This window comes from Cimex lectularius, unplaced genomic scaffold, assembly GCF_000648675.2.
Source record: "Cimex lectularius strain Harlan isolate CLEC.00 unplaced genomic scaffold, Clec_2.1 scaffold286, whole genome shotgun sequence".
NCBI classification, from domain to species: Eukaryota; Metazoa; Arthropoda; class Insecta; order Hemiptera; family Cimicidae; genus Cimex; species Cimex lectularius.
In genome coordinates, this window is record NW_019392975.1 from 747 (window position 1) to 28,677 (window position 27,931).

Below are 27,931 nucleotides of genomic sequence, written 5' to 3' on the forward strand. Positions count from 1 at the left end.
TTTATTTAGAGAATACAAATACATGTAATACAATACGGACATAATATCAACTAATTTATGTTTCCATGATTTTATGAGTTTTTAATGATTTTCTCTTAGATGGAAGAGAATCGGAGAGAGCGGTAGAATCGTAGAAAATCTTTTCCTCTCTAGCCGATTACCTGATAAGAAAAACAGAGAAATTTTTACTGTTTAATTCGCCTTTTTTCAATTTATTATAATTCTTTCTATGCTGTATTTTTAATATTAAGTATTAAAAAATACTTACCGCTTATGTAATTTTTGTCCACGGTTCGATAAGAAGCCTTTCCTTTTCTGTAAACGATCTTTTTCTTGTAAAGATAATACGACTGGATAAGGCCTGGAAACTTTTTTTTGTATCACGTTGTCGTTTGTCTTGTTTGACAACCCGGAAAAAGGGCGCGATAGTATAAATAAAAATCTGGTAATTAACAGAATCCAATTAGTCTTTTCTTCGATTGTTTTGTCAATACTATCGTAACTTATTCGTAATTTATTTTGATCACTGTTTCAAATATAATATTATTAGACATTTTTTAAAACATTTCTTCTACCAAGACCATCCCACTTCTTTTGGTCGAAGCTCAATTAGCCTTAATATACATGAAACATTTCAACATTGAAGAACTAGTTTTTCAATAAAATTCAAACTTTCAGCTACTTTACGTGTCTCACATACACACGGCTAAATACGCCGCTGCTCTACCGCTTGGCGTATTTACCCGAGGGTCGTGGGTTCGAATCCCGCTCGTGGCACTGTCTTTTTTATCTCAACCAATACCTTACATATATAATTAAGATTTTTAGTTGAGATAAAAAAGTCACTGGCACGAGCGGGATTCGAACCCACGACCTTCGGCTAAATACGCCGCTGCTCTACCACTTCCACTCGATCCACTCGGGCACTAACTTCTCATCTCAACCCCACCTTTTGAATTTTCCCTCCTTTTAGCCATTTTCAAATTGGTAATTGGTCAAGCGGACCACGAAATTAGTGAACCTTACATAAAAATTAATTAATTTAAAAACGTTATTTGGTCGTTCGAACCACGAAATCTAATGAATTTGAAAATAACTTTGACATTTTCTTTTTTTTCTTTTTAGCAGTTTATTTTATTTTGCTGAAATTTCTTCTAGGTACAAAAAATACCTATCATTGCTATAAAATAAAACAACCCTGTTCCTTTAATTTAAGGATTGAACAGAACATCATTGAAACCGTAGTGTTTACTAGTAAAAATTAATAGGCCTTATCGTGAATGAAATCCTATTTTTTAATTACAAGGTTAATAACACTCTTAAAAAACCTAGAACGTCTTTTTCTCCTTTCTGTGCGTAATAATTTTTCAAAACAAACGTCACAGTCTAGGTTTTTTTTCAAACTATCTTCTATTTTGAAAACACGAAGCTGCATGTTCAGCTTAAAAGACGAAAGCTGATTACAACAAATTATTCTTATCATGAAAAAATCCTTATTAATAGAATTTCAGTTAAGAAACTAATCTATACTTTCAAAATAATGTTATATATTTTGACTAGGCTTCTCATTTTTTTATTTAAAAAATTTCAATTCTGAAACTTGCAGATAATTCACAAAACACGGATGATCATGAAATGGAAAATTTCGTTTCAAAACAAAAGGCGTCTGGTATTATTTCGGAACGATAATTGGGTCCTCGATGGCACGGTTCGCGTCTTATGAATTGAACTATAGCCGGCCGAACTTTGATAAAAACCCTTCATTCAAATATTGTTTATTTTCTCAAGTGGGGCCTCCTCTTGTGTAATCTTTCAGATCTGGCACATCTCACGGAACTTCCTTCTCTTGAGAACGAGACTGTATCCTCGTTCCTATGGTACTACATAATCGCCGTTGGAAACAACAAGTCATTTATTTTTGGCCAATGAGTCAATTTTAACTGTCACGACCATAAAACGTGGATATTTTTGAACTATTGACTATAAAAATTTGTTTCATCGAATTTTTTTGTTCCAATTTGAACCATGATTCTTTAAAACTTCAACGATTCAATAAATTTAATGGCAAATAATGAAATATACAGCGTGTAGAAAAACAAGAAAAAAATTTATGATTAAAATTATTTAAGCTTTTAGTCTCTCTATTCTAGCTCATTTTGTCTTACCAGAGAGGTTTCATCACCTTCAGTGGTTGTTCTTTTATGCAAAGTCTTGGTTGAGATAAAAAAAGTAAGTGTCACGAGCGGGATTCGAACCTACGACCTTAGGCTAAATACTCCGCTGGTCAAACCACTTGATCTATCCTCATTTCGATCTGAGTTCTATTTTGTCTATTTTCTTCTTCAAAAATACAACCCAGACTTATTCCAAAAAAAAAAAAAAAAAAAGGCAAACTACTAAAGATAATATCAAAACTGGCGAAATGTGCGGCCCTGGATAAAGAGAAACGATCTTTCTACTTTCGTCGATTACTTCACTGTAATCAGAATTACACAAAATATTAAATTTATAATGAAGTTCAAATTTAAATAGAATTTCCTGTGAATAATCTTTTTACAAAATAATTTGTGTTTGAAAAGTTTAACATTTTATTTTACACCCTAAAAATGTACTTATAAAAATATTTTAGAATTAATCTCGTAGTTATTTATAGTTTATTTATTTCGGCATCAAACTATCGATGTTCTAAGTTTGATATTTTATATTGAATTTGGAATAATACATTATGTACAGACCCAAATTTATCATACCAAAATTTTATTATAAAGAAAATTTCAATGCTCGAAAATAATATCCTATCGACGCTCTTGTACTACACACACATTCACGCTTATAAATACATTCACGAAACTGTTGTAATCCCATTTTTTCTCCGATTTAGAGAAAGGAGATTACTAACTATGTGATTGCCCCAACAGTCAACAGAAAATATAATTATCACCAAACCTTTCATATAAATTAAATAATAAGATTAACTGCAATAAAAAATCAATATATACAGAAATTCCCCTGTTTCTTCAAAAAATCAAAAAAGGGACCTGAAGATTCGCTGTTGTACTTCATTCCTACACGCTCTCTATATGGGACCAAGTAGCTACATGGCGGACTATGGACCAACAGTAAACGTTCATGTGTCAAACGCTCATGATGATGAGTTCGGATGAGGATGAGGATGATCATCAAGTTCAATGAGTTTTTCATGATACTCGACCCCACGTAGCACGAAGTTCCTATAGACTCTCTTGTACTACACGCACATTCACGCTTATAAATATATTCACGAAACTGTTGTAACTCCATTTTTACTCTGATTTCCAGAGTCAAGCCAGTTTAAAATATCTGATGAGAAAATGTAATACAGTTAACAATAATATAAAGATCACCAAACTTTTCATATAAATTAAATAATAATAAAAAAAATCTATATATACAAAAATTCCACGGTTTTCACCAAAAATCGAAATAAAGGATTTATAGATTCGCTGTTGTACTTCATGCCTACACGCTCTCTATAGGGTACCCTTTAGATGGCCCGGTTGAATTTCTCTTGAATTACGTCGCTCTGAAAAAAATACATTTAATATTTTTTAGTCTAGTCTAATTTTTTCCCCTTTTTTGGATGAAAATTATACAGGGTATCTCAGGCCCAGTTCAATTCCAAAATTTCAAATACGACCCTATACATCGTGACATATCATTTTAAAGGATATTTTACGCTTAAAACAATGGTGCAATTGGATTTTAAATTGGTCAAAAAATGACAAAGTTACGGTAAAAAGAAACCGTCAGCGTAATTTCGACGAAGAGATGAACATTGTACTGTATCCAATATATTTAGACGTCTGATTGACCAAATTACTTCTTTCCAAAAGAAAAACAGTAATGATAAAAATAAGTTAGTTTTCAAGGATAAATCAAAGATTCTAATACGTAATGTAGCTCTTTGAATACATTGTTACAAAACCGTTTTGTTAAGAGAGAGAAAATATTTTACATGATTCCTTCTTTAAATAGCAGCAGTTCAGTTTAAAACACTCGTCAAACTTTTGTAATAGGCTGAAATAATGTGGTGCCAGTATAATTTATTTATTCGACTGTAGTTTTTTTTAATCACCACTATCTTCCAATTTTAGATTAATGTTTTTCGCGCTGATAAAATTTGAACCGAGTCCAATTTGCCGATTAGCACGCAAATTTAATCTTCCGGTCCTAAGATCTATTTACTGCTAAATTTGTGACCTGAACATCGGGTCATCGTGCCGGCCGAAAACGCCATGTTAAAAAACGATGTTTGATTGCATGCTAGCGGTGACCTTTTTCAGCAAATTACGTATTTTAGGAGATAATTAATAACGCATTTAATTTTTTTGTAATTGTACTATTTTTTTCAATTTTATAAACAACAAGTTTATAAATTCAATTTATCAACTATAACAACAAAACTTTATAATTAATTTTAGAATTGGTGTTTCATTGTTTCATAAAATAAGAGTTTGTTTACTTGTAAATAAAACATTTGTAAGTAGATAAAATTGTATTTCAGCTTTTTAAAATATATCCATTTTCCAAAATTTAGAATCAAAATTACAGAGGCAACACTTGATTTTTTCGTATTTATAGAAGATTGAAAATATCTATAAGATCTCTATCGCGCTCTCTCTCTCTCTCTATTTCTCTCTCTCGCTCTCTCTCTCCTCTCTCTCGCTCTCTCTCTCTTTCTCCTGTCTTTACATCTATTATGTAACAATGTATCTCTCCTCTCTCTATTTATATATCTATCTTTATTATAACTATGTATCTTTTCTTCTATCTTTTTCTTTCTCTTTCTATCTACTTATCACCTCTACCTCCATCCACCTCTCTCTTTAAACCTATTTATCTACCTTTCACTATCTTACCATCTCTCTCTCTCTCTCTCTCTCTACTTACCTAGGTATTTTTCTTGCTCTATCTTTTTCTCTAGCTGCCCAGTGAGTCCTTTCTCTCTATCTATCTATGTAGCTATCTAAGAAGTTTTCTCTCTCTCACTTTCTCTTTCTCTTTTCCCTTCCTCACTTTCTATATATCATTCTATCTATTCCTCTCTCTCTCTCTCTCTCTCTCTCTCTCTCTCTCTCTCTCTCTCTCTCTCTCTCTCTATCAATCTATCTACCTAACTATGTCTCTCTTCTGTTATTATTTATCTGTTTATCTTTTTTTATATCTATACATATCTTCTCTTTATTTCGCTCTTTTTTTTCTCTCTCTTTATCTCTATCCATCTCTCTCTATCTAGTTATCGATCTATTTCTTCTCTTTCTCTCACCTCTCTCACTCTCTACCTACCTAGGTATTTTTCTTGCTCTATCTTTTTCTCTAGCTGCCCAGTGAGTCCTTTCTCTCTATCTATCTATCTAACTATGTCTCTCTTCTATTTTTATTTATCTATCATTTTTATATCTATACATATCTTCTCTTTATTTCGCTCTTTTTTATCTCTCTCTCTCTCTCTCTCTATCTGTATACATCTCTCTCTACCTAGTTATCTATCTATTTCTTCTCTCTCTCTCTGTCTCTCTCTACCTACCAACCTACCTAGTTATTTTTCTTGCTGTATCTTTTTCTCTAGCTGTCCAGTGACTCCTTTCTTTCTATCTATCACTCTAGCTATCTAAGAAGTTTTCTCTCTCTCACTCTCTCTTTCTCTTTTACCTTTCTCACTTTCTACATATCTGTCTATCTCTCTCTTCCTCTCTATCAATCTATCTACCTAACTATGTCTCTCTTTTATTTTTATTTATCTGTTTATCTTTTTTTATATCTATACATATTTTCTCTTTATTAGTTTTTTCTCTATCTCTATACATCTCCTTCTACCTAGTTATCTATCTATTTCTTCTCTCTCACTCTTTCTCTCTCTCTCTCTCTCTCTCTCTCTACCTATCTAGTTATTTTTCTTGCTCTATCTTTATCTCTAGCTGTCCAGTGACTCCTTTCTTTCTATCTATCTGTCTAGCTATCTAAGAAGTTTTCTCTCTCTCACTCTCTCTTTCTCTTTTCTCTTTCTCACATTCTACATATCTGTCTATCTATTCATCTCTTTCTCTCTCTCTATCAATCTATCTACATAACTATGTCTCTCTTCTATTTTTATTTATCTGTTTATCTTTTTTTATATCTCTACATATCTTCTCTTTATTTCGCTCTTTTCTCTCTCTCTCTCTCTCTCTCTCTCTCTCTCTCTCTCTNTATATATATACACCTAGTCTAAAATTCTCAATTATTTTCTATTCATCGACACACATCAATATGGTAATAATTAACCAAATTTAAACAACAACTTGCACTAATTAAAATACAACCAACATTAATTAAAAATAATTATGATTAGTCATTATCATTATTACAACCAAAATTATTTATTCTTCCCTTAATTTGTCTTTATATAAACAATAAAACAATATAGACGAAAAAAATCTAGGAATGAAATTGTAGCAGCGACAGTCAATGACCTGTTCTTTCTAAGGAGAAGGATTGAGTCTACTGCACTGAACTAAGGAACTAGGAAGGTACAATAAGCCAGAAGGCTGCAGTGCCTGGGAGTGCAAACCCCGCTTCCAAGTATCCTTATCACCATACCATACCATACCCCACCACACAAACACATCGAAGATAGGCAGAAGTAGATGACAGGAGAAGATCAAACAACAAAATGTGCCCCGTTTAATTTTGTGTGTCATTAATTTCGCTTTCATTACTTATTTCAATAAAACTGGTTTAACAATTTTTTTTCTTTGTTTGTAAAATTAGGTAAAATATTTGATATATGTTGATATTATTGTGTAATATTTCCCTCATTCAGCTTCCTGTTCCATTAACTATACATCGGACTTACTGCTTTGAATTATTTTTATAATTTTTCTATCAGGTCTGTTTCATTAATCTGTAGTTGAAGGCTATAATTGAGGTTTTTAGTTTTAAATTAATAGAAATGTGTATAAAATGAATACAAGATTATATTTTAATTGTAAATTTTAATTATGGGCATGTCTTATCTCTGGATTTATGATTAGACGATGACCCAATCCAATTATATTTGACTTTGGAGGACTTAATTTTCCCGTTCCTTCAGTGGTATGTTGCTGTACACATTGTTTTGTTTATGAAATAAATCATTGATCAAGGTGACCGATCGGGTTTTATAAGACGTTTCCGGGATATTTAACATAAATAGACGCCCACGGTCGTTTACCTTACAGGTGGAGTTGTCCTGTGTAAACGACGTGAGATTATGGGGTGATTTCTATTTATTTGTGATCGCGATAGCGGCCTGTGAGTAATTTATACAAAAAAAAAAGAAGATAAGTGAAGATCCGCTCAATGCCACATTTTACAGGAAATATAAAAATTTTCTCCATTAATAGCCAGTTAATAGATTTTCAGAAACAGTTTAATTATACTAATTATTAAGCGTTATACTAGAACCATTTCGTGAATAATGCCAGCTAATAAATAAAACCGTATCTAACACTGGAAGCAAATAAACAAATAATTAATATTAGTTGATAAAGTTTTATTTCACCCATGTCACATATTGAAGTATCATCTTTTCTCTTTTTACAAGTCTGTATGTAAGGTTGTGTTAGGTAATATGATTGGTTATTGATTAGTTAATATTTGGAACGTATCCTTTTCCCTCAGATTACCTCCATTGAGTTTTATCACAAAAATACAATTTAATTTTATCAAATTTATTATCCTCAAGATGGTGTTGTACATCAGTTAATTAGACGCTGGATACTATAAAACGTTTTTTATCATGTGTTATTTATCGTTAATAATAACAAATGACCACTTTTTTTAAACCAAAGAATAGAGTCTATTTATAATATTAGAGTGTAGTTTGAGTGGACATGTTTTTAATTTCATTGTTCGTATTTTTATCTGGACGGAAGGTTTGTTTGGCATTTTATTAATGAAGACGCGAAATTCCGCAATGCTCATAAATATGCACAGAAATAAAGGCGAAACGTCAATGGCGATAAGGAAAATTTGCGAAATCGGATATGATAAGCAATATTCAAAACAGTATTAATGTTTTTATATAAATCGAAAATGTAAATAACTAACAGAGTAAATGAGTGTTTGTGTATGGGAGAGAAAGAGAAAGAAAGAAAGAAAGAGAGAGAGAGATGGANACAGACACCCTGATATATTTACTTTAATCTTACATTAGATATAAATACGAATTCGAATTTTCGGTAAGACGTAGTAAAATATCTAGCCCCTCATCGAAATTAACATGCCGGTTTCGTTTTGCCATAACTTTGTCAATTTTTGGCCTGTTTAAAATCCGATTTTTTAAATAGCAGAATTGGTTCAAAAGAAATTCAGCCGAGAGAGAGAGATGAAAGGAGAAAAAGGTTGACAGGTAGAAAGATTGGGATGGAGATAAATAATTAGTTAGATAGATAGAGAGAGAGAGAGAGAGAAAAAAGGAAAGATAATGATAGGTAGATAGAGAAACAAACATCAGAGATCAGAAAATATGGAGAATGAGAGAGATAACTAATTGGATAGATAGATAGAGATAAAAAAATGGAGAGAGAGAGAGAGAGAGAGAGAGAGAGAGAGAGAGAGAGAAAGGTAAAAAAGAGAGGGATAGAAAGAGAAAAAATGGAAAGATAGAAGTTAAACAAATAGAAAATAGATTGATAGATAGATAGGTAAATAAATAGATAGAGATAGATAGGTAAAGAGAGAGAGAAAGAGAGATAGAGACAGAGAGAGAAACGTAAGAGAAAGAAATCGATAGAAAGAGAAAAAATGGAAAGATAGAAGTAAAACAGATAGAAAGTGGACAGATACATAAATAGATAGAGATAGATAGCCTTTTTGAACCCTTTTTCTTTATTGTACTGTTTATAAATGCATTTTTTATTTCAAAAGTATTATCTTACAAAATACTGAAGGAAAGGAAAAGTATTCCAGACCCCACAAAACATTCCCTCACAGTAATTGAAATTAACATTTAATTAGAAACAGATAATATTAATTAATTCAAAGTTTTTGTGATAATGCAGATATTTTGCTAACTGCAATAACTTAGGCGATAAGAATCAAGCCGATCTTGCATATTTATGGGAGAGTGAAATTGTTAGAAAGCAAATACGGATTTTTTCAAAAGGTTATTTGTCAACTAATGGGCTTTTTGTGTGCATTAAAGGAAATTTACATGTCGGTACACAAAGTTGGGCTTTTAAGTTCTTAAGATCCACAAACAAAAATGAGACGCTTTCACTTCAAAAGACCCTTGAAAATTTCGTACTCTTTTTTTTCTGACCCACAGGCTACGTTTTATCTCAACTAATTTATTTGTAAATCTTTGATAGAAGAGAAAAATGAGTTTTGATTACGTAAATTCAGTTTTTCCCTCAAAAACGTTTTTTCTTGTTGAATACTAAAGAAGTGTACTTTGATATAATGATTTGTCAGAAATGATTACTCGGATACACAGAAAATAGAACAGTCATATTTGAATATTTAGATTAATAATACATTGTTCAAGTTTTGTGTAAAAAAACTGATAAAAATATATAAGAAGAAAAGATATGATTTTAAAACAGAATGAAAGTATATAACTTGAAAATGGTTGGCAAACCAATATAAAATTTATTTTTTTCAAAGATTTTCAAAACGCAATGTCATTATTTTTATTAGTTCAAACAGGAAGAAAAGACATGTTATAAATTTCTTGCTTAAAAAAATTGAAGCGTCTGACGGACCAACTCAGCAATGGAAGCTAGACCAAAATGATCGGAAATGAACAATTTCGGGTTCATCACCCCGTGAAACGCACGAGAAATGTCACAATTTTTGCCAAACATTTTCAGCTTCTTCTGTCACAGTCTCTCTCATTCTCTCTTCTCACTTTTTATGATCTACCTATCTATTTGCCTATCTATATATTTATCGATCTATCTGTCTTGTTATCTATCTTTCATCTATCCATGCTCTCTCTATCTATCTATCTATCTTTCTCTATATGTCTATCTGTCTATCTAAATCAACCAATCTATATATCCATCCGTTTCTTTTCCTCTTTATCATTCTATCTATAGTTCTAGCTATTTAATGACCTTTTTCTCAATCTTATTTTCTCTTCTATTTATATTTCTATATACCTATCTATCCGTCTCTCTCACTACCTCTATTTTTCTCTCTCAGGGTAACTCATGAATTCTCTCTGATTTCATTTTTCTCTCTGTTGATCTATTTATCAATCCATCTCTCTCTCTAAGAGAAATAAGAAAAATAATCCTATCAGTTGTAATGATTATAGAGGAATTAATATTATATGTGTCATGGCAAAAGTATTTGAAAAAATTATCTTTAGACAATTACAACAACATATTACTAGAAACAATATCCTTAATGAATATCAATGTGGATTTAGACTGGGTTACAGCACAGAGGCTGCATTGATAAAGGTTATGGATGATTTAAGAAAAAATATAGATGAGAGAATGGTCTCACTTTTAGTCTTAATTGACTTTAGGAAGGCTTTCGACTCTGTGCAGCATACTCTATTATTGGCAGTCCTTAAGTCACTACATTTCTCTGATGGCACGATTAAATGGTTTTCAACATACTTGATAAACAGGTATCAATGTGTTAAGGATGTAGATGGAGAGGTTTCAGACTGGACAAGGTTATTATCGGGAGTTCCTCAAGGAAGTAATCTATCAGCGTTGCTTTTCATTTTATTCATAAACCAAGTTTTCACATGTTTTAAAAACGAGAGCATGATGTTCGCAGACGACCTTCAAGCATATAATCAGATAACAAAGAAAACGTGCATCTAATGGTTGATAAGATGAATAATGACTTGAAAGAACTAAACAGATGGTGTGAACAATATAGGGTATCAATAAACTATGATAAATGTCAAGCAATGCTGATAGGAACTAGAAGAAACTTAAACTATATAAATGTAAAAAATGTAAATATCTTAATAAATAACCACAAAATACTGCTGTCCAAATCATTAAAGAATCTTGGTGTCACAGTAGATGAAACATTGTCTTGGTCAGAACAAACCAACGATATTTGTAAAAAAACTTTCCAAAGCCTTTGTCAGCTGCGAAAAATCCAGATTGATCTTCCACCTGAGGTAAAATTACAAATTGTAAAATCTATGTTGTTCCCAATCTTTGATTATGCTTCCCTATGCTACTCTAATATAAGTAAAAAAAATTTAGAAAAACTACAAAAAGCACAAAATGCTTATATAAGATATGTTTATAATATCGAATACTTTGAACATGTCACACCATATTATGCCAAAGCAAAAAATTTAAAAATTAATGAAAGAAGAGCACTAATACTCTCGATGTTCTTAATAAAATTATTAAAAAGGCAAAAACCATCATATCTGATAAATAACTTTAAATTGTATAAACCTACCCATGACAAGTATACCAGATATGATAAACATAAATTTATATTGCCTAAAATCAGAACTGCTATCTACAATGCATCTTTTCTAGTAAAAGCAATCAATAATTATAATAAAAATAACCTGTACAATTTACTACTTCTACCATATGTAAAAGCGAAATCTATATTAAAAGAAGAGTTCCTGACAAAATACAATGATAGATAAAAATGTAATTACAATATCCTCGTGTTATATATGTATATACTGTACTACTATACTAGACTGAATTATTTACTATTGTGTTAAGATTATTTATTACTAAATTTGCTATTTATTTATTATTAACACTATTTATTATTTATTTATTTGATATTTAATACTAGTGTACATTAAATTATCTTTGTTATATTTAAGCCATAATTAGAAAGGCACCTTGTAAAAATGAAAATTATAATTAAGAAATTACGATACATTGATATAATTATCTGTTAGAGCTGAATAAAACAAAACGTTAACATTAAGTTTCCTGACTTCGGTAAGAGAGGACCCTATGGTCTTATGTAAGCTTCAGGTTAATAAACTATTCATTCATTCATTCATTCATTCTCTCTCTCTTCTCTCTGTATTTCGTTCTGTCACAATCTTTTGTTTCTTCCTTTTTGTCTATTTCACTATCAATCTACCTATCTATCCATTTCTCTCTCTCTCTTTCTCTCTCTCTCTCTGTCTATCTATATCAATCAATCTATATATCTATCCATTTTTTTCTCTCTCTATCATTCTAATCATTGTTATAATTATTTAATGACCTCTTTCTCACTCTCTCTTTCTCTTCTATTTATATTTCTATCTACCTATATATCTCTCTCTATTTTTTCTTTTTCTCTCTTGCTATGTAATGAGAGCTCTCTCACTTCCTCTTTCTCTCTGTTGATCTATCTATCTATCCATCGCTTTCTTCTCTCTTTTTCTTCCCTCACACTTTCTTTTTTTTCTTTCTGTCTATTTCACTATCAATCTAGCTATCTATCCATTTCTCTCTCTCTTTCTCTCTCTCTCTCTCTCTCTCTCTCTCTCTCTCTCTCTCTCTCTCAATCTAACTATCGTTCTAGTTATCTAATAGCTCTTTCTCACTGACTTTTCCTCTTATTTTTATTTCTGTGTATCTAACTGTTTTCCACTCTCTCTTTCTCTCTNAGGGCTCAAAGTGTTTGTCTTCTGTGTAATTGTGCCATCCTTGCGTGTCGTGTTGAGAGTGTGTGTATAATGTACAACATAATTTACTTTAGTGAAAGAACGGTCCATAAGACTTTGCGTAAATAAAACGTTTAATCAACCAATCAATCTCTTTCTCTTTCTCTCTCACCTCTCAACAAAATTGTCTGGGCAATTTTTCTTTGTATGCATAATTAAATTATTTGATATGTATATTTTTTTATAATAAATATTTTTACTCTACAAAACTTCACCTTTTCGATAAGTTAGATACGTTTGTCTAGATGACACATAAAATTGGTGATTTTTTTTATTTGGTTGTAATTCATTTTTATTATACAGTAGTAAATCACACGTCATTGTTTTGTCCCGAAAGGTTTACGGTCGCGATACGAGCCGTACCAGAGCGGTCCGCGCGGCATCGTTCTTTCATTTCGATTACTGGACTATATCAGTCATGTTTAGGCCAAGTGTCGGCGAATATGGCATCGTCCTTTTCCGCTTCTCCCGTCCCGTCGTTGCCGGAGGGCAGTGCGCATCGATAGGATAGGGAGCCGGCCGTCTAGTCGCAGTTATCTCTATGTGATGAAAAGGGGTTATCTCTCATGGGTCACTTAGATCTGATATACAAACCGGGATTTAAGGAGTTCGAGCCCGCTCACGGCCTCAGTGACCGTTGTGCCAGTTACCTGACAGTGTCCGCTAATTTATTTGTTTTCATACGGTTTGTTTACTATATGAAAGCCCTTGAGATGATTTTTATCATGGATTGTTATACCAAGTTGGCGATAGTCGGCGGACTCATATTATCAACCGTCTCCCTCCTATGGCCGACCATTTTGTCCACTCTTATGTACAAGGTATGTTTTTCTTTGATTATTCATATGCCTATGCATTCATCGACACATTTTGACCCAAAATCAAAATCAAAAAAGTGAGAATTCAATTGAATGCATAGATTCTAATAACAATGGCAACTAAGTTGACATTGACTTCAATAATCAATGTCAAAATCATATTTTCCTGTATTAAAAGACTGTTTTAAATTATAAAAAAATAAAAATCTTGTATAAATAAAATTTTAAAACGTGTATGATTAGTGCAATAGAGAAGTTTTTGAAGTTGAGTTATTGGTTCAAATAAAAGGAAGGACTTAACCTTGACTATTTTTGGTTTTTTTTATGTCTAATACTTTGATACTAGACCTATAATTTTTTTCTTTTTTTTCTTTAAGGAGTTGAAGTTGTCGCCCGGTTCGAAAAGTTTCCAGCACTGGGAGGAAACCCCGGTCCCGATGTACATAGACATTTATTTTCACAACTGGACCAACCCGGAAAAGATCCTGACGGAAAAGCCGATGTTCATGGAAATGGGGCCGTACAGATTTTAGTGAGTTATTTTTATTACTAACAACTATAACGAAAAATCTTTAAAAGCTAAAATTAGCAGTATTCACACATAAAATTTATTATTAATTCTTATAGTGTCTGTTTGACAAAAATGTACGAATAAATCTGCCAGTGTCGAAATATAATTCCGATTTTATAAATCAAATAATAATCCTTTCTTAGGTTTGCCCTGACAAACACAGTTGTCTACTTACCCATGTACGTGCAACCAAAACATAACAGTCTAACATGTAAATATGGCCCATACAATAATAGTGCGTACGCTTTGGACTGTAATTCAAATAGAAACACACGCTGACAAACACACAAACATTTGTTTGAAAATAAACAGAATAAAGGAAGAACGAGAAAAACCACAAGATAACAGGTACATTTGTCCTAACATTGCGTGAAATTTGAATTTTTCATATTTTGATAATCTCAGCAGACTTTTTTCTAAATAGCTGATTCAACTGAGCAAGCTTATTTTTGATATATTTTTTAGGGTTTTTTTTTAAATCAGCAATAAATACACACTCAATACCCATGGTTTAGTTTTGAAATAATTAAATATTTAAAAATCTGTACAATTAATTTATTTCTCAGCATAATTTTTTTATAATAGATGAATGCTTCTTGTACTTTAATAAATGCGTGATTATTTCTTAGTATCAAATCTTAAAGGCATCAAGGGAGCACAATAAGCACATTTTTATACTTCTACGATTGTGATTTTCCTAGTCAGGAGATCCTGATCCTGCGTTTTTTGCGATACCCTAGTCAACAATAAAGAATTAAAAGTGATCTACTGTTTGAGCAATGACGAAAATTAAATTAACTGAGTTTGAAGATATCTGAGCGTCCAAAATTGACATGGACTAAATACTTATCTCGTCCAACAAATAAGATACGGAATCTGGCAAGTTCTGTTAGACTTTGTAATATTTTGTCATCGGTTCACGTCACCGTTAAGTCTGCTGTTCGAAAAGTCCCTATCTTTTGCGGTATTTGCATGCTGAGTGATGTGGATGACCATTTTGGTAGGTCACGGATTGGGACCCAATTTTTTTTTGGTGTTCTTCTACACTCCAAAATATCGAACGGGAATCCGCCACTTCTTGTGAATAGGCCTTGGTTTGGCTAAAAAAGGTGAAATTTTCGATTTTTAAAATATTTTTATTTCACCATTCTACCTGCTCAAGTCAACTATGTGAATATATCATTTAACGTAATTTTTTATGTAGATCGCAATAAAAATATAATAAAAGCTATAAAAAACTTTCGAAAAACTAAATATTTTTCAAGTAAACTTGGTCAAAAAAAAAATTCGTCAAAAAATATACAATTTTGTTTTAGCGCCTGTAGAGATGCCCTAAATATAAGTTTTTGTTTGGAATTAAATAAATCAATTTTTTGACCTCTAAAATTTTTCCGATTTTTAAGAAATCGTTATCGGAATATTCTGATATTGCAATAGGCATGTAAATCACGCAGGATAATAGTACACCAAAAATAAATTAAATAATGCAAGCTCTAACATTTTTCTCAAAACTAAGGGGACCGATTTTCATGGTTGATAATTCGTAATAAAGAAATTGTCAAGTGCAATAATAATTATAAAGTCTTGTTAAAGTCGTGCTGTTTAAGATCCTAGGTCTAGAATGAGGTAGTTTAGAAAAACATCTTTTTCATTTGCCAGTTTCGACTTTTATTTGGGTCATCTTCAGGGCATAAAGTGTGGTGCTTTTCTTGTGGTGACATATTGGTTTTGTGTGAAGGTGTTTTTCTAAACTACCTCATTCTTGACCCCCCCCCTTCACAACTTCAACAAATTATGAAACAACTGGTCAGTAAGAAACACACATAAATAAATAATTTTATGCACTTCAAAAAAATACGAACATCTCGGATTATAAATTATTGTAAACGGTTAACAAAAGTATAAATTTTCCTGATATAAAATAAATAACTGAATATTTTGATGGTGCTGGAGCATAAAAATGAAATAAAATAAAATACAAATTGCGGGGTAATAAACTACAAAATTTGTATGAGTGAGTGTATTTATTAGAGTGAATGGAGAGTGGATGACGGTGGAAGCTGAGTACGTGACTTGGGTCGATGGCGGAATATTTAAAGTACCCCATCGACCTCAATTAGTGATTGTATGCAGATCGATGGAGGAATATCGAGTACTCCATCTACAAAACTACAATGCCCAAACTCACAAATTAAATATGGAACGACAGCTCCCTCCAAAATATTAATAATAATAATAATAAAAAGTATTCTTTAGTTCAGTCCGAAGTAGCTGCCAATAGGATATTAAATAATACGCCAAAAATAAATTAAATAATGCAAGCTCTAACATTTTTCTCAAAACCTAGGGGACCGATTTTCATGGCTGATAATTCATAATAAAGAAATTGTCAAGTGCAATAATAATTATAAAGTCTTGTTAAAGTCGTGAGGTTTAAGATCCTCGGCCTAGAATGAGGTAGTTTAGAAAAACACCTTATTCATTTATTTACCCGTTTCGACCTTTATTCGGGTCATTTTCAGGGCCTGGGTCAATTACAAAGCATATGTCGATTGAAAAAAATACGATTTAAGATGTAAATATGAATTTTGAACCAAATATTTCATACTCGCATAAAATGTGGTGCTATTCTTGTGGTGTCATATTGGTGTGGAACGTGAATTTGTATTCTGCTGTTTTTATATGATTGTAGGACGCTGTATATCTGGGAATGTTAGTCACAATCATATAAAAACAGCAGAATACAAACTCACGTTTCACAACATTTTCACGCAGCACCAGTATGACACCACAAGAATAGCACCACGTTTTATGTGAATATGAAATACTTGGTTCAAAATTTATATATACGTGTGTAGTGATGAGTGACCGTTAATCGATAATTATTCAGAAATCGTGAGATGCGGTCTGGTGTGATGTAGGTTTCAGAAATAACACGACACGCAAGAATGGCACAATTACACGGATACATAGAAGACAAACACTTTGAGCCCTGAAGATGATCTCAACAAAGATCGAAACGTTGGCAGGATAAAGAAAATGTTTTTCTGAAACCTACATCACACCAGACCGCATCTCACGATTTCTGAATAATTTATATTTACATCTTAAATCGTATTTTTCTTTCAAAGAAGTTCTTTTTTTATGATTTTCTTTAATTGAAATGTAAAGGATGGTAATATATGATTGTTAATTTAAATTAAACGATTCTTTGACCATTAGGTTTTTTGGATCCTAAAATTTTAAAGAGAGGTCAGACGTTTTGCATGTGATAGTATGTTATTAGAAACATTATCGATTTCTTCATTTTTAGGTTCATTGTTAGGTTGTAAAAAAGTTAAATGTTATTTGTTAACAGTGAAAAAAGGACGAAAGTGAACCTGACGTGGAATGAAAACGGCACCGTGAGCTATCGGCAAACCCGCCACTGGTTTTTCGACGCCGAACATTCCAACGGATCCCTCCAGGACAACGTCACAACAGTCAACATGATACCAGTCGTAAGTTGAAAATTTCCAATTTATTCCAGCGTTCCAGTTCGACACATCCGGCCAGTGACAATCACTTTAATTAATAACGCCCGATCAGGTCGAATTTTATGGGGCGGCGATTTCTCAACAAAACCGCGTCCAATTTGCCAAATGAGACGTATTCGCGGCTCCCACTAGTCGACAGATATATATTTAGAAACGCACGTTAATTGTTAATATGTTGATTAATGCTCGCGTCCCCTGGCCCTCGCCTACAACGCAGTTAGCTCACACAAAGTTAATTAACAGCAAGATACACGGAAACTGAGGAATTTAAAGCTTGAATAAATTAATTGCTTAATAAAGAACCATTTCTCCAAGAGATTATATATATTTCTATTAACAAATTTACTTCACTTGCGAGAAATATCGTGACAATAACCATACAACTCCATATAATTTTTATAAAAACAACACCCAACAAGGCAATAAGCTAATTGATTATTAAATCATCCTCCTCCACAGATCTTGTCAATTAAAAGAATTAAAGCGTTCCTTTATCTCGATTAAGCTTTTATTGAAATATTAATTTTAAATTTAATTACCCCGAGGAATATCGAGTACTGAGTATGAATGTGGGGTGTAACTTTATAGCGTGAGAGGTGGCTGAACCCCCCCCCCCGCAATCACCTGAGGAATACCGATTAGGTGCTCTGGGGTAGAGTGAATGAATATGCGATTTATTAGCGTAAATGAAGAGGTTTATCCCCAATTATCCCGCGGGATATCGAGTACTCTGGGATAGTAGGAATGGAAGGATTTGTCCATAATTTACCCCCCCCCACAGGAATATCAGGTAATCTTGGGTAATTTGAATGTAGTATGGTGTATGAATGTAATTTATTAGAAATGTGTGATGTTTGGTGACCGTTAGCCAGTGATTATTTGGAGATAGTGAGATGCGGTCTGGTGTGATGTAGCTTTTAGGAAAACGTTTTCTTTATCATGCCTACATTTCGATCTTTAGATGATCTCAATAAAGATCGAAATTTTGGTATGATAAAGAAAATGTTTTTCTAAAACCTACGTCACAACAGACCGCACCTCACGATCTTCAAATAGTAATTTATTAGCGTGAATGGAAGGATTTGTGGTGGGTAGTTTGAATGTAGTCTGGTGTGTGAATGTAATTTATTAGCGTGAATGGAAGGGTTTTTCGACAATTACACCTAGGAATATCGAGTAATGGTGGGTAGTTTGAATGTAGTCTGGTGTGTGAATATAATTTATTAGTTATTCAGAAATCGTGAGATGCGGTCTGGTGTGATAGGTTTCAGAAAAACATTTTCTTTATCGTGCCAACGTTTCGATCTTTATTGAGATCATCATCAGGGCCTGGGATTTAAAAACATTGTTTACATTTAACAAATACATTTAGGATGTGGAAAAGTGAATTTATACAATGCAAAATATATTTTTTATATTCAATCAAAGTATTTCAACTCACTCAAAGTGTTTGTCTTATGTGTAATTGTGCCTGAAACCACCATGTAATTTATTAGCGTGAATGGAAGAATTTCTTCAAAATTACCTCGAGGAATATTGAGTAATCTTGGGTAGTTTGAATATATTCTGGTGTGTGATTGTAATTTATTAGCGTGAATGGAAGAATTTCTTCACAATTACCTCGAGGGATATCGAGTAAATTTGGGTAGTTTGAATGTTGTCTGGTGTGTGAATGTAATTTATTAGCGTGAATGGAAGGGTTTCTACACAATTACACCGAGGAATGTCGAGTAATCACGGGTAGTCTGAATGCTAACCATACTGTACTGTTTTTATCTTGTTTTTGTTTTTCTACTTATTTGCGTTTGTTATTTATACTATTTTATCCGCTATTGACGAGTCCCTGAGGCGCAACAGGACAAAGAAAAGAGAGAGTTGGTTACCGTTGTACCATAAAATATCGAAACTCAGCTGGAGAAACAAGAGAAACAGAAGAGAAAATAGTAGAAGTAATATGCGAGAAAGATAAGAAAAGAAATGTAAAGCTAAGAAAAAGAGGGCTGGCGATGACCAATGGAGTTTGCTAGTCATACAATTTAAAAAATAAAATATTTTATTATTGAAGCGAACAAGCAACTTCCTTTTAATAATAATAAATAAAAGTTCTATTTCAAAATATATACCCTTTTAACATTTCTTACTCTTGGTCAATCTTTTTTTTTTTTCATCTAAGATTAATACGAGTGAGATAATAATATATAAACTGGGGTCATCACCGGCTCTCTGCATGTTTGTACTGGAATTTGAGGCGTCTTTTTAATATGCACTTATTTGAGCGGCTCGATCAGTTATATGTATGCTTTTATATGTATACTACGTCAATATCCTAAAATGGGAGCCATTCGTTTTTACCCCAGGTTATCAACTACAGAATAGACACAAAACATATATGTATTTACATCACCACATTCATAGAAGTCTTGTAATTCGTGTCGAGAGACTGACGTGAACCTCTTAGAACACTTATGGGGCCTGGTAGAGAGACAGGATAGACATCTACAGCTCATCATCAGGTGATGATGAGCTATAAGCTTGAAATCCGGTTCGTTGAAAACAACTAACTGTGAATAGGAACTATCTTTTTGAAAAGCTCATACAAGTCTGGTTATATTCACTCTCCCACAGTTCTGGATATTTATTCCTGGAGATTAAACAATCTCTTCCCAAGTCGATAACCTAAAATGATAGCCTCATTTGTATCAGGTTGTCAAGTGAAGAATGGACACTAGATAAACATACATATATTTATCATTACCCGATACAAACATAGGTCGTATTCACCCCCCCCCAGAATACATGATATTCCAGCGAACGATGTCTAACCTCTCTCTCAATCATGTCCCATAAGTGTTCTAAAAGGTTCATGTCAGGAAAATGTGCTGGCCAATTCATTACGGTAATCCCCACATCCTGGAAGTAATGGGTGACAACTCGTGCTACATGGGGTCGAGTATTATCGTGAAAAACTCATTGAAGTTGCTGATCATACTCATCCGAACTTAGCATCATAAGCGTTTGACACACGGACGTTTACTGTGGTCCATAGTCCGCCATGTAGATACTTGGTCCCATATAGAGAGCGTGTAGGAATGAAGTACAACAGCGAATCTTCAGGTCCCTTTTTTGATTTTTTGAAGAAACAGGGGAATTTCTGTATATATTGATTTTTTATTGCAGTTAATCTTATTATTTAATTTATATGAAAGGTTTGGTGATAATTATATTTTCTGTTGACTGTGGGGGCGTATCCATAGTTACTGATCTCCTTTCTCTAAATCAGAAAAAAATGGGATTACAACAGTTTCGTGAATGTATTTATAAGCGTGAATGTGTGTGTAGTACAAGAGCGTCGAAAGGATATCATTTTCGAGCATTGAATTCTTCAAAATTATCGATATTTATGACAAAATTTCGCCATTTCGGTTCTGTACATAATGCATAATTCCAAATTCAACATAAAATATCAAACTTAAAACATCGGTACTTTGATGCTGAAATAAATAAACTATAAATAACTATGAGTTTAATTGTAATAACATTTTTTCTGAGTAGATTTTTAGGGTGTGAAATAAAATTGTGAACTTTTCAAATACAAATTGTTTGGAAAAAGACTATTCTTTTTAAATTTGATCTTCATTATAAATTTAATACTTTGTGCAGTTCTGATTATAGTGAAGTAATCGATGAAAGTAGCAAGATAGTTTCTTTTTGTTCAGGGCCGCACATTTCGCCGGTTTTGATATTATTTTTAGTATTTTGCCTGCGTGTTTTTATAAGGAATAAGTCGGGGTTCTTCAAATTTCGTAAACGCGTACAATTTGAAAAATTTCCAGGCAATAAATTTGACCTTGCCCTTTGGATATTTTCCAGGTGATGGCTCACAAGGTCCGTTTCTCCAGCATCCGAGAACAGAAAGCCCTGTCCTGGGGCTTCACCCACCTCAGCTACGAGGTGGACATCGTGAAGACGGTAGAGGAGCTACTTTTCAAAGGATACAGCGATAGCTTTCTCACAATACTCAAATTCCTGCCCAAGTACTCGAGGGAGGTGACAGACAAATTCGGCTGGTTTTATCAGGTGAGTCACGTTATTAATGTTATGAAAGTGGTCTCTATTTAATTCTAATCATCCGACAGTCAATTCATTTTTTTATCTTCCATGTCACGCCATCCTCTTATCTCGTCTCACATCAATAGTACGATTCTCAATATTTGCGTGTTTCATTTGTAATTCATTCAAGGTCTTCTCGATTTCTTTTTCTTACTTTGCGTAACTTGGCAGTATAAACCTTAAATTTTACCAAAATCTAACAATTTTGAGAAGCTAGTTTTTTACCTCAGAAACGGAAGCAGAGATTTGATTTCTTAATTTAATTCGTGGTAGAGCACGTCTAACCTTGATTATATTTTGATGTTTTTGGACTACCCGACTATCTTTATGAGCTACAAGCGTCATCACTGGCCGGGATGAACAATCTGCAACTAAGAAGAAAGAAATCGCTCTCTCTATCTAACTCTCTCTCTCTTTCTCTCTCTCTCTCTCGCTCTCTATCTATCTATCTATACATTTTCTATCTGTTTATATCCCTCTCTTTTTCTTTACCTCTATCTCTCTCCTCTCTCTCTCCTACCCACCCACCCGCTCTTTCTCTCTCTCTCTCTCTCTCTCTCTCTTTCTTTCTCTCTCTCGCTCTCTATCTATCTATCCATTTTCTATCTGTTTATATCCCTCTCTTTTTCTTTACCTCTCTCTCTCTCTCTCTCTCTCTCTCTCTCTCTCTCTCTCTCTCTCTCTCTCTCTCTCGAGCTCACTCCCTGAATCACGTTCGTTCGCTCACTCTTTACTCACTCATAACTCTTTCTTTCTCATTAATTCACTCTCTCTCCCTCTCTATCTGACTCACATTCTCTCGCTCACTGTTTACTCACTTATGTCTCTCTCTCTCTCTCTCTCACATTCTTTTTCTTTCTCTCATTCACTCACTCTCTCTCTCCCCCTCTCTTTCTCACTCATGTCCTTTCGCTTGCTCTTTACTCACTCATGAACGTCTCCCAAACACGCTTTCCCTCATTGTCTATATCTCGGTCTTTCTCTCTTACTCGTGCACTCACTTCTCACTCACTCATTCATTTATCACTTGCTTGCTTCTCATTCACTCTCTCTAATTTCTCAGTCACCACTTTTTCACTCTCTCTCATTCACTTACTCACTACTTATTATAACTCACGCTCTCTCTCTCTCTCTCTCTCTCTCTCTCTCTCTCTCTCTCTCTCTCTCTCTCTCTGTCACTCACTCATCGCTCATTCGCTCGGTCACTCACTCATTCACTATCTCTCACACGCTTTCCCACATTCACTGTATCTCTCACTCACTCACTTCTTGCTCAATCATTCATTTATCACTCGCTTGATTCTCATTCACTTTCTCTAATTCACTCACTCACTCTCCCTCGCCTACTGACTCACACATTACTTATTCTCTCTCTCATTCACTTACTACTTCTTCTTACTCATTATCTCTCACACGTTTTCCCTCATTCACTATCTCTCTCACTTCTCTTTCACTCACTCGCTCGCTCACTCTCTCTCCCTAACTCACTCTCTCTTTCTCTCCTTCTCCCTCTTTCTTTCTATCTACCTAGCACTTTCTTAATCTGTGTGTGTTTTTGCGTCTTTCTATTTTTAACTAAAATCCTGCTGTAGAGAAACGGCTCTTCGACTGCCGATGGCCTCTTTAACATGGACACCGGTTCGACAAACCTCGACCAAGTTGGAAAGATCCGTTCGTGGAATTACAAAAACCACACGGGCTACTTCCAGGGGAAGTGCGGCGAGGTGTCCGGCGGCTCTGGAGAGGTCTTCCCACCCAGGCTGTCACCCAAAGACCGAGTCAGCCTGTTCAGCGCCGATCTTTGCAGGTGAGGATAAAAGAAAAGACGTCGAGGCCGAGCGGATGTTGGGTTTTTATTAAATAATTTGACGTCAAAAGGCGATTTCGACTGTCGCTGTTATCTTTGAAGTTGCGGAGCGGCGTCATGTTTGATTTCCTATCTGTGCTGACTAATCGCGAATCGGTCGATTTATTAGTAAATAATTTACAATCTGTTTTACGAAAGTGCAACATAAAAAATTTAATAACAATTTTGTTTCGATAAGAATATTGTTATCAGTTTAGACTTTTTGAGGTTCAAAATTAAATAGGATAGTTTGAACAAAATTGATATGTTTAGATATCACCCAAGGAAAAATAAAGTCCAATAGCGTGAATAGGCAATAAATGGTCCATCAGTTAAAAATCATCACGACAGAATAATTTGAAGTATTTAATTAATTCCAGGACTATTAATTTGGATTACGAGGAAGATCAAGAACTGGACGGGATCAAAGGGCTCAAGTTTTCCGGAGGTACTGACCTCGTCGACTCAGGCATCGTAGACCCGGAGACGTCCTGCTACCAGAACGGGGATCCAACGCCCCTGGGAGTCCTCAACCTTACGGAATGTCGGCTAGGTGCTCCGATTTTCATATCATATCCGCATTTTTATCATGCGGACCCTAAAGTGCAGAACCACGTCGGAGGGATGAAGCCGAACAAGGATCTCCACAGTTTCGACATAACCGTTGAACCGGTACATTATTTTTTTTTTTTAATATTCAAGCCATTATATTTACCCAAACGAATTATTTTAAATATGAATTCGATAATAAATATTCATTCGTGTCGACATTTAAACTAGGGCTGATTATCAACTCGATTGTATTTAGTAGTGTGAAGTTACAAGGTCAGTTTACATATCGTTTTAAATTTTTAAAATTTTATATTTTAGTGTGGGATAGTCAGAGACTGATCATTTAATTATAGAACTGTTATCAAAATGCTGCCTAAAACTTTGACTATAATAACAATGCTTTACACTGTTAATTATTTTATTATCAGCCTAATTGGTCGGGAACGTTCAACTTTTTATAATTATCACTTGTCGTAAAATCAATCTATTTTTGACTCAGATGTACTAATGATTTATAATTACACAGAAAAATAAAAAAAACACCGGCTCATAAATAATATAAAAAAACTTTTGATATAGAAGTTCAAGAGGTTGTAACCACGTGAGAGTACAATCATCGATAAGATGACTTCTGATGACCGAGTAACGATTTAGCTTGTAATCTCTGTTTTACACCATTAAAAAAACAGTGGGGGAAAAAAGACGAAAGTGCATAACGTCAACGAAGCACTATTTTAAACATTTTATACGTAAAATCGTTAATCAGATATGAATTTTTTTACAGACTCTGGGAGTCCCGATCGACATCAAGGCGAGATTTCAGGTCAACATCCTTCTACCGCAGCTGGAATCATTTCTGTAAGTATATTTGATATAACAGCTTAGAAAAAAAAGAAGTTCGTTACTGATAGCAAAACATTTCGTAGGTCGTTTCGATGTATAAATTTTTCGCCCAGTACACTCGATATTTCTTTTTATAAACAGGAAATTTTTTGTAATAGGTTTTGCTAAAATCCGGCTATTTATAGTCTAATCATTAAGGGGGGGAACTTAGATACTCGCATGTCCTATTCTCATCCTCAGATCTCACCCATCACCAACAACTTGATCCATTTGGACACAGAAGAAGTCATACTAGACAGAAAGTAGCAAAGGGACTGTTTAGGCTGGGCGGGACATAATACAGGCATGATAGGAATTTTATAACGAAAATATTTTTTCTAATTAAAGTTTAAATTTTGTGCAATTTGAATTTGGTTTAATGAAAGTTAAGAATTTCAGTAGAAACGCTGCCAGTACTGGATGGTTTATTGGTAGCTCATAAGTATAATATAAGAAGGAATATGATGCCATGTGCCATGGTCAAAGATGGAATGATGAATTCAAAAATACAGATAAATGTTTAGAAATGAAGATAGGATGCGGGATTAAAGTAAAGGTGGTATCCAATGATGTACAAGCAAAGCTAGCTACTTAATACGTAAGAGCTGTAAACTTCACAGCCAAGGCTGTTTTAATTCACTCCATCAAAAATGGAGTAGGTAAGAATAAGCAAATAAGCTGATATCTACTAAGCAATGGAAATCACTTTGAACGCGGGAAATGTAGGATGGTTTATCGTGTCGGACGTGTGAACTGCAGAAGTACGTTATCTTGAAAAACTTCATTAAAGATAGCATGAATAGGAAATGAAGGATGGTTTATCATGTCGGACGTGTGAACTGCAGAAGTACGTTATCTTGAAAAACTTTATTTAAGATGGTGTGAATTGGAAATGAAGAATGGTTTAGAATGTGGGATGTGTGAACCTGTGGATTCCTTGAAAAAACTTCATCAAAGATGGTATGAATACATATACAATACATCACACCTATCGAGTTCAACATCAGGTTAGGTCAAAAGTACTAGTATAGCAGAGAGCGTCTAATTCTGACTGCTTTCAGAAACTCCATCATTTGGATAGGAATTATGATTATCTGTTTATAACGGAACATAAGGTGAGATGTAATTAGCAAATCTCTCTTTGAGCACAATAAATAAAAGTTTAGAAGGACAGAAGTGTATACTGCAGAAGTACAAAGCCTTGAAGACCTCATCAAAGATCGTATGAATAGGAAATCACCCTACAATCAAATGTTTTTGCGAAGAAGATTTGGGCCGAAATTGGAAGCAAGAGGATTCTCTCAGTGAACGCAAAGAATGAAGGATTGTTGAAAATTTCAAAACTGTGCTTCAGAAGTATGCTGCCTCGAAGAACTTCATCAATGATGGGTGAGTAGAAAATCACGCCCACAGTCAAGCGTTTTGCGCAGAAGATTGGTATAGAAATATTAAGCAATAGTCTCAAGTGTGCTAGATCGATTAGTAAAAGGAGTATGTATAGCAGAGGAGGTTTTCCCTATGTATCTTCATCATTAGCAGTATAGATAAGGTTCTTCTACTTGAGTGTTTAAGAAGATAAGATAAGTCGAGCACTTCTAATCAAAGAAGACAGGCGATGCAGGATGGTGGAGAACGTGTATTCTGCGATACCTTGAAGAACTTGATATAAGATGGTATGAATAACACGACAGACTAATGTTTACTGCAGAAGATAAGGTGAGAAATACTAAGAAATGAAAGTCTCGCATGGGCATAGGCTATGGTTTAATAAAAAATATACCACTAGAGATGGTCTAGTAGACTGTTATGAAGAATATGTACAGTGGTATGATTATACCTACAGACAAATGTACTAAGCATTCGAAGACTCAAATGGGCAGGTGCACTCAACGGTCTACGAGATCTCTCACTGAATTCAGCCAATCTAAGATCGTTGAGAAAGTTAGAAGTGTGTACTGCAGAAGTACGATGCCATGAATAAAAATGAATATGAAATCACACCTATAAATCTTTGAGCAGATGATTAGTTGAGAAATCTTGACAATGGAGCTGTCACCACACCAGGGCGTGAGGATGCTTTTATTACAAGCTGTCAAAAGTTTATGGTGTGTCACCACTGGACGCAGCCAAAGTTAGAATCTACTAGCATGATTCCAAAGAAAAGATGTTCAAAAGGAAATAAAACTCGGTATTCTGCAGGTGCTGCAGGCTCAAAGGATATCTGCATATAATTGGCGTCTATGAAAGAATACATCATGTCGTTTGTCCTGACTTAATTTTCTTCTATGAACGTTGGACTTCAAGCAGGAGGCACCATGGGTCTCATATATTGTAGATAGACAAATTTGAGTCTTTCGATTGCTCAGATCATCTTGATGAAGCGAAATGTGCCTTTTAAACATCCTGTCATGCTTAATTTTTTTAACAAAATCACGTCTAAGTTTTTACTTAGTTTAAGCACTTTTTTAACTTTAATCTTGTTTAGAAATATTGAAATTAATCACATACGTGTTTATTGTTGCAGATTGTTCAGAGACATTCCGGAAAAATACTACATGCCCATTTTGTGGTTTGACCAGAGAGCGAGCCTTTCAGCACCGCTTAGCAACGAGGTGAAGCTCATGGTGGAGCTTTACCACGTAAGCAATTCCATCGCTTTGGGCCTTTTCGTCATCGGTCTCGTCCTGGCGGCAGGGGGTGTCACCTGGGCGTGCAGATCCCTTAACAAGGCCCCGTCCAACAAATTCCTGCGTTACACCGCGGCTTACTCACTGACGACGACGAACCCGAAAAACGATCTGATTGTAGTCACAACGGTGAAACCGTAAATAGACTTTTTTCAAAGACCGATCTCACCTACCAAAACCGACTACTTTCTATTGTATTATAATTTTGTATAAATATTTTTGTAATTATATTAGTATTGATAAAGTTTTAAATTAG

At 34.0% G+C, this 27,931-nt stretch overlaps 1 protein-coding gene and 1 long non-coding RNA gene across 2 annotated transcripts; one reads left to right on the top strand and one right to left on the bottom strand.

Annotated features, from left to right (window-relative positions):
• LOC112127947 lies at window positions 1-21,149 on the bottom strand. The gene is made up of 3 exons (XR_002910792.1): window positions 19,998-21,149; window positions 269-442; window positions 1-161 (listed from the first exon to the last, which is right to left on the bottom strand). It is a non-coding gene; the product is annotated as an uncharacterized LOC112127947 (long non-coding RNA).
• On the top strand, window positions 13,187-27,931 carry LOC106665524 (protein croquemort-like). Its single transcript, XM_014391990.2, has 8 exons — window positions 13,187-13,494; window positions 13,869-14,023; window positions 17,421-17,562; window positions 21,469-21,675; window positions 23,301-23,515; window positions 23,935-24,226; window positions 24,891-24,964; window positions 27,513-27,931. Exons 1-8 carry the CDS (start codon window positions 13,240-13,242, stop codon window positions 27,814-27,816), a joined length of 1,644 nt encoding a protein of 547 aa, XP_014247476.1. The 5' UTR covers window positions 13,187-13,239; the 3' UTR covers window positions 27,817-27,931.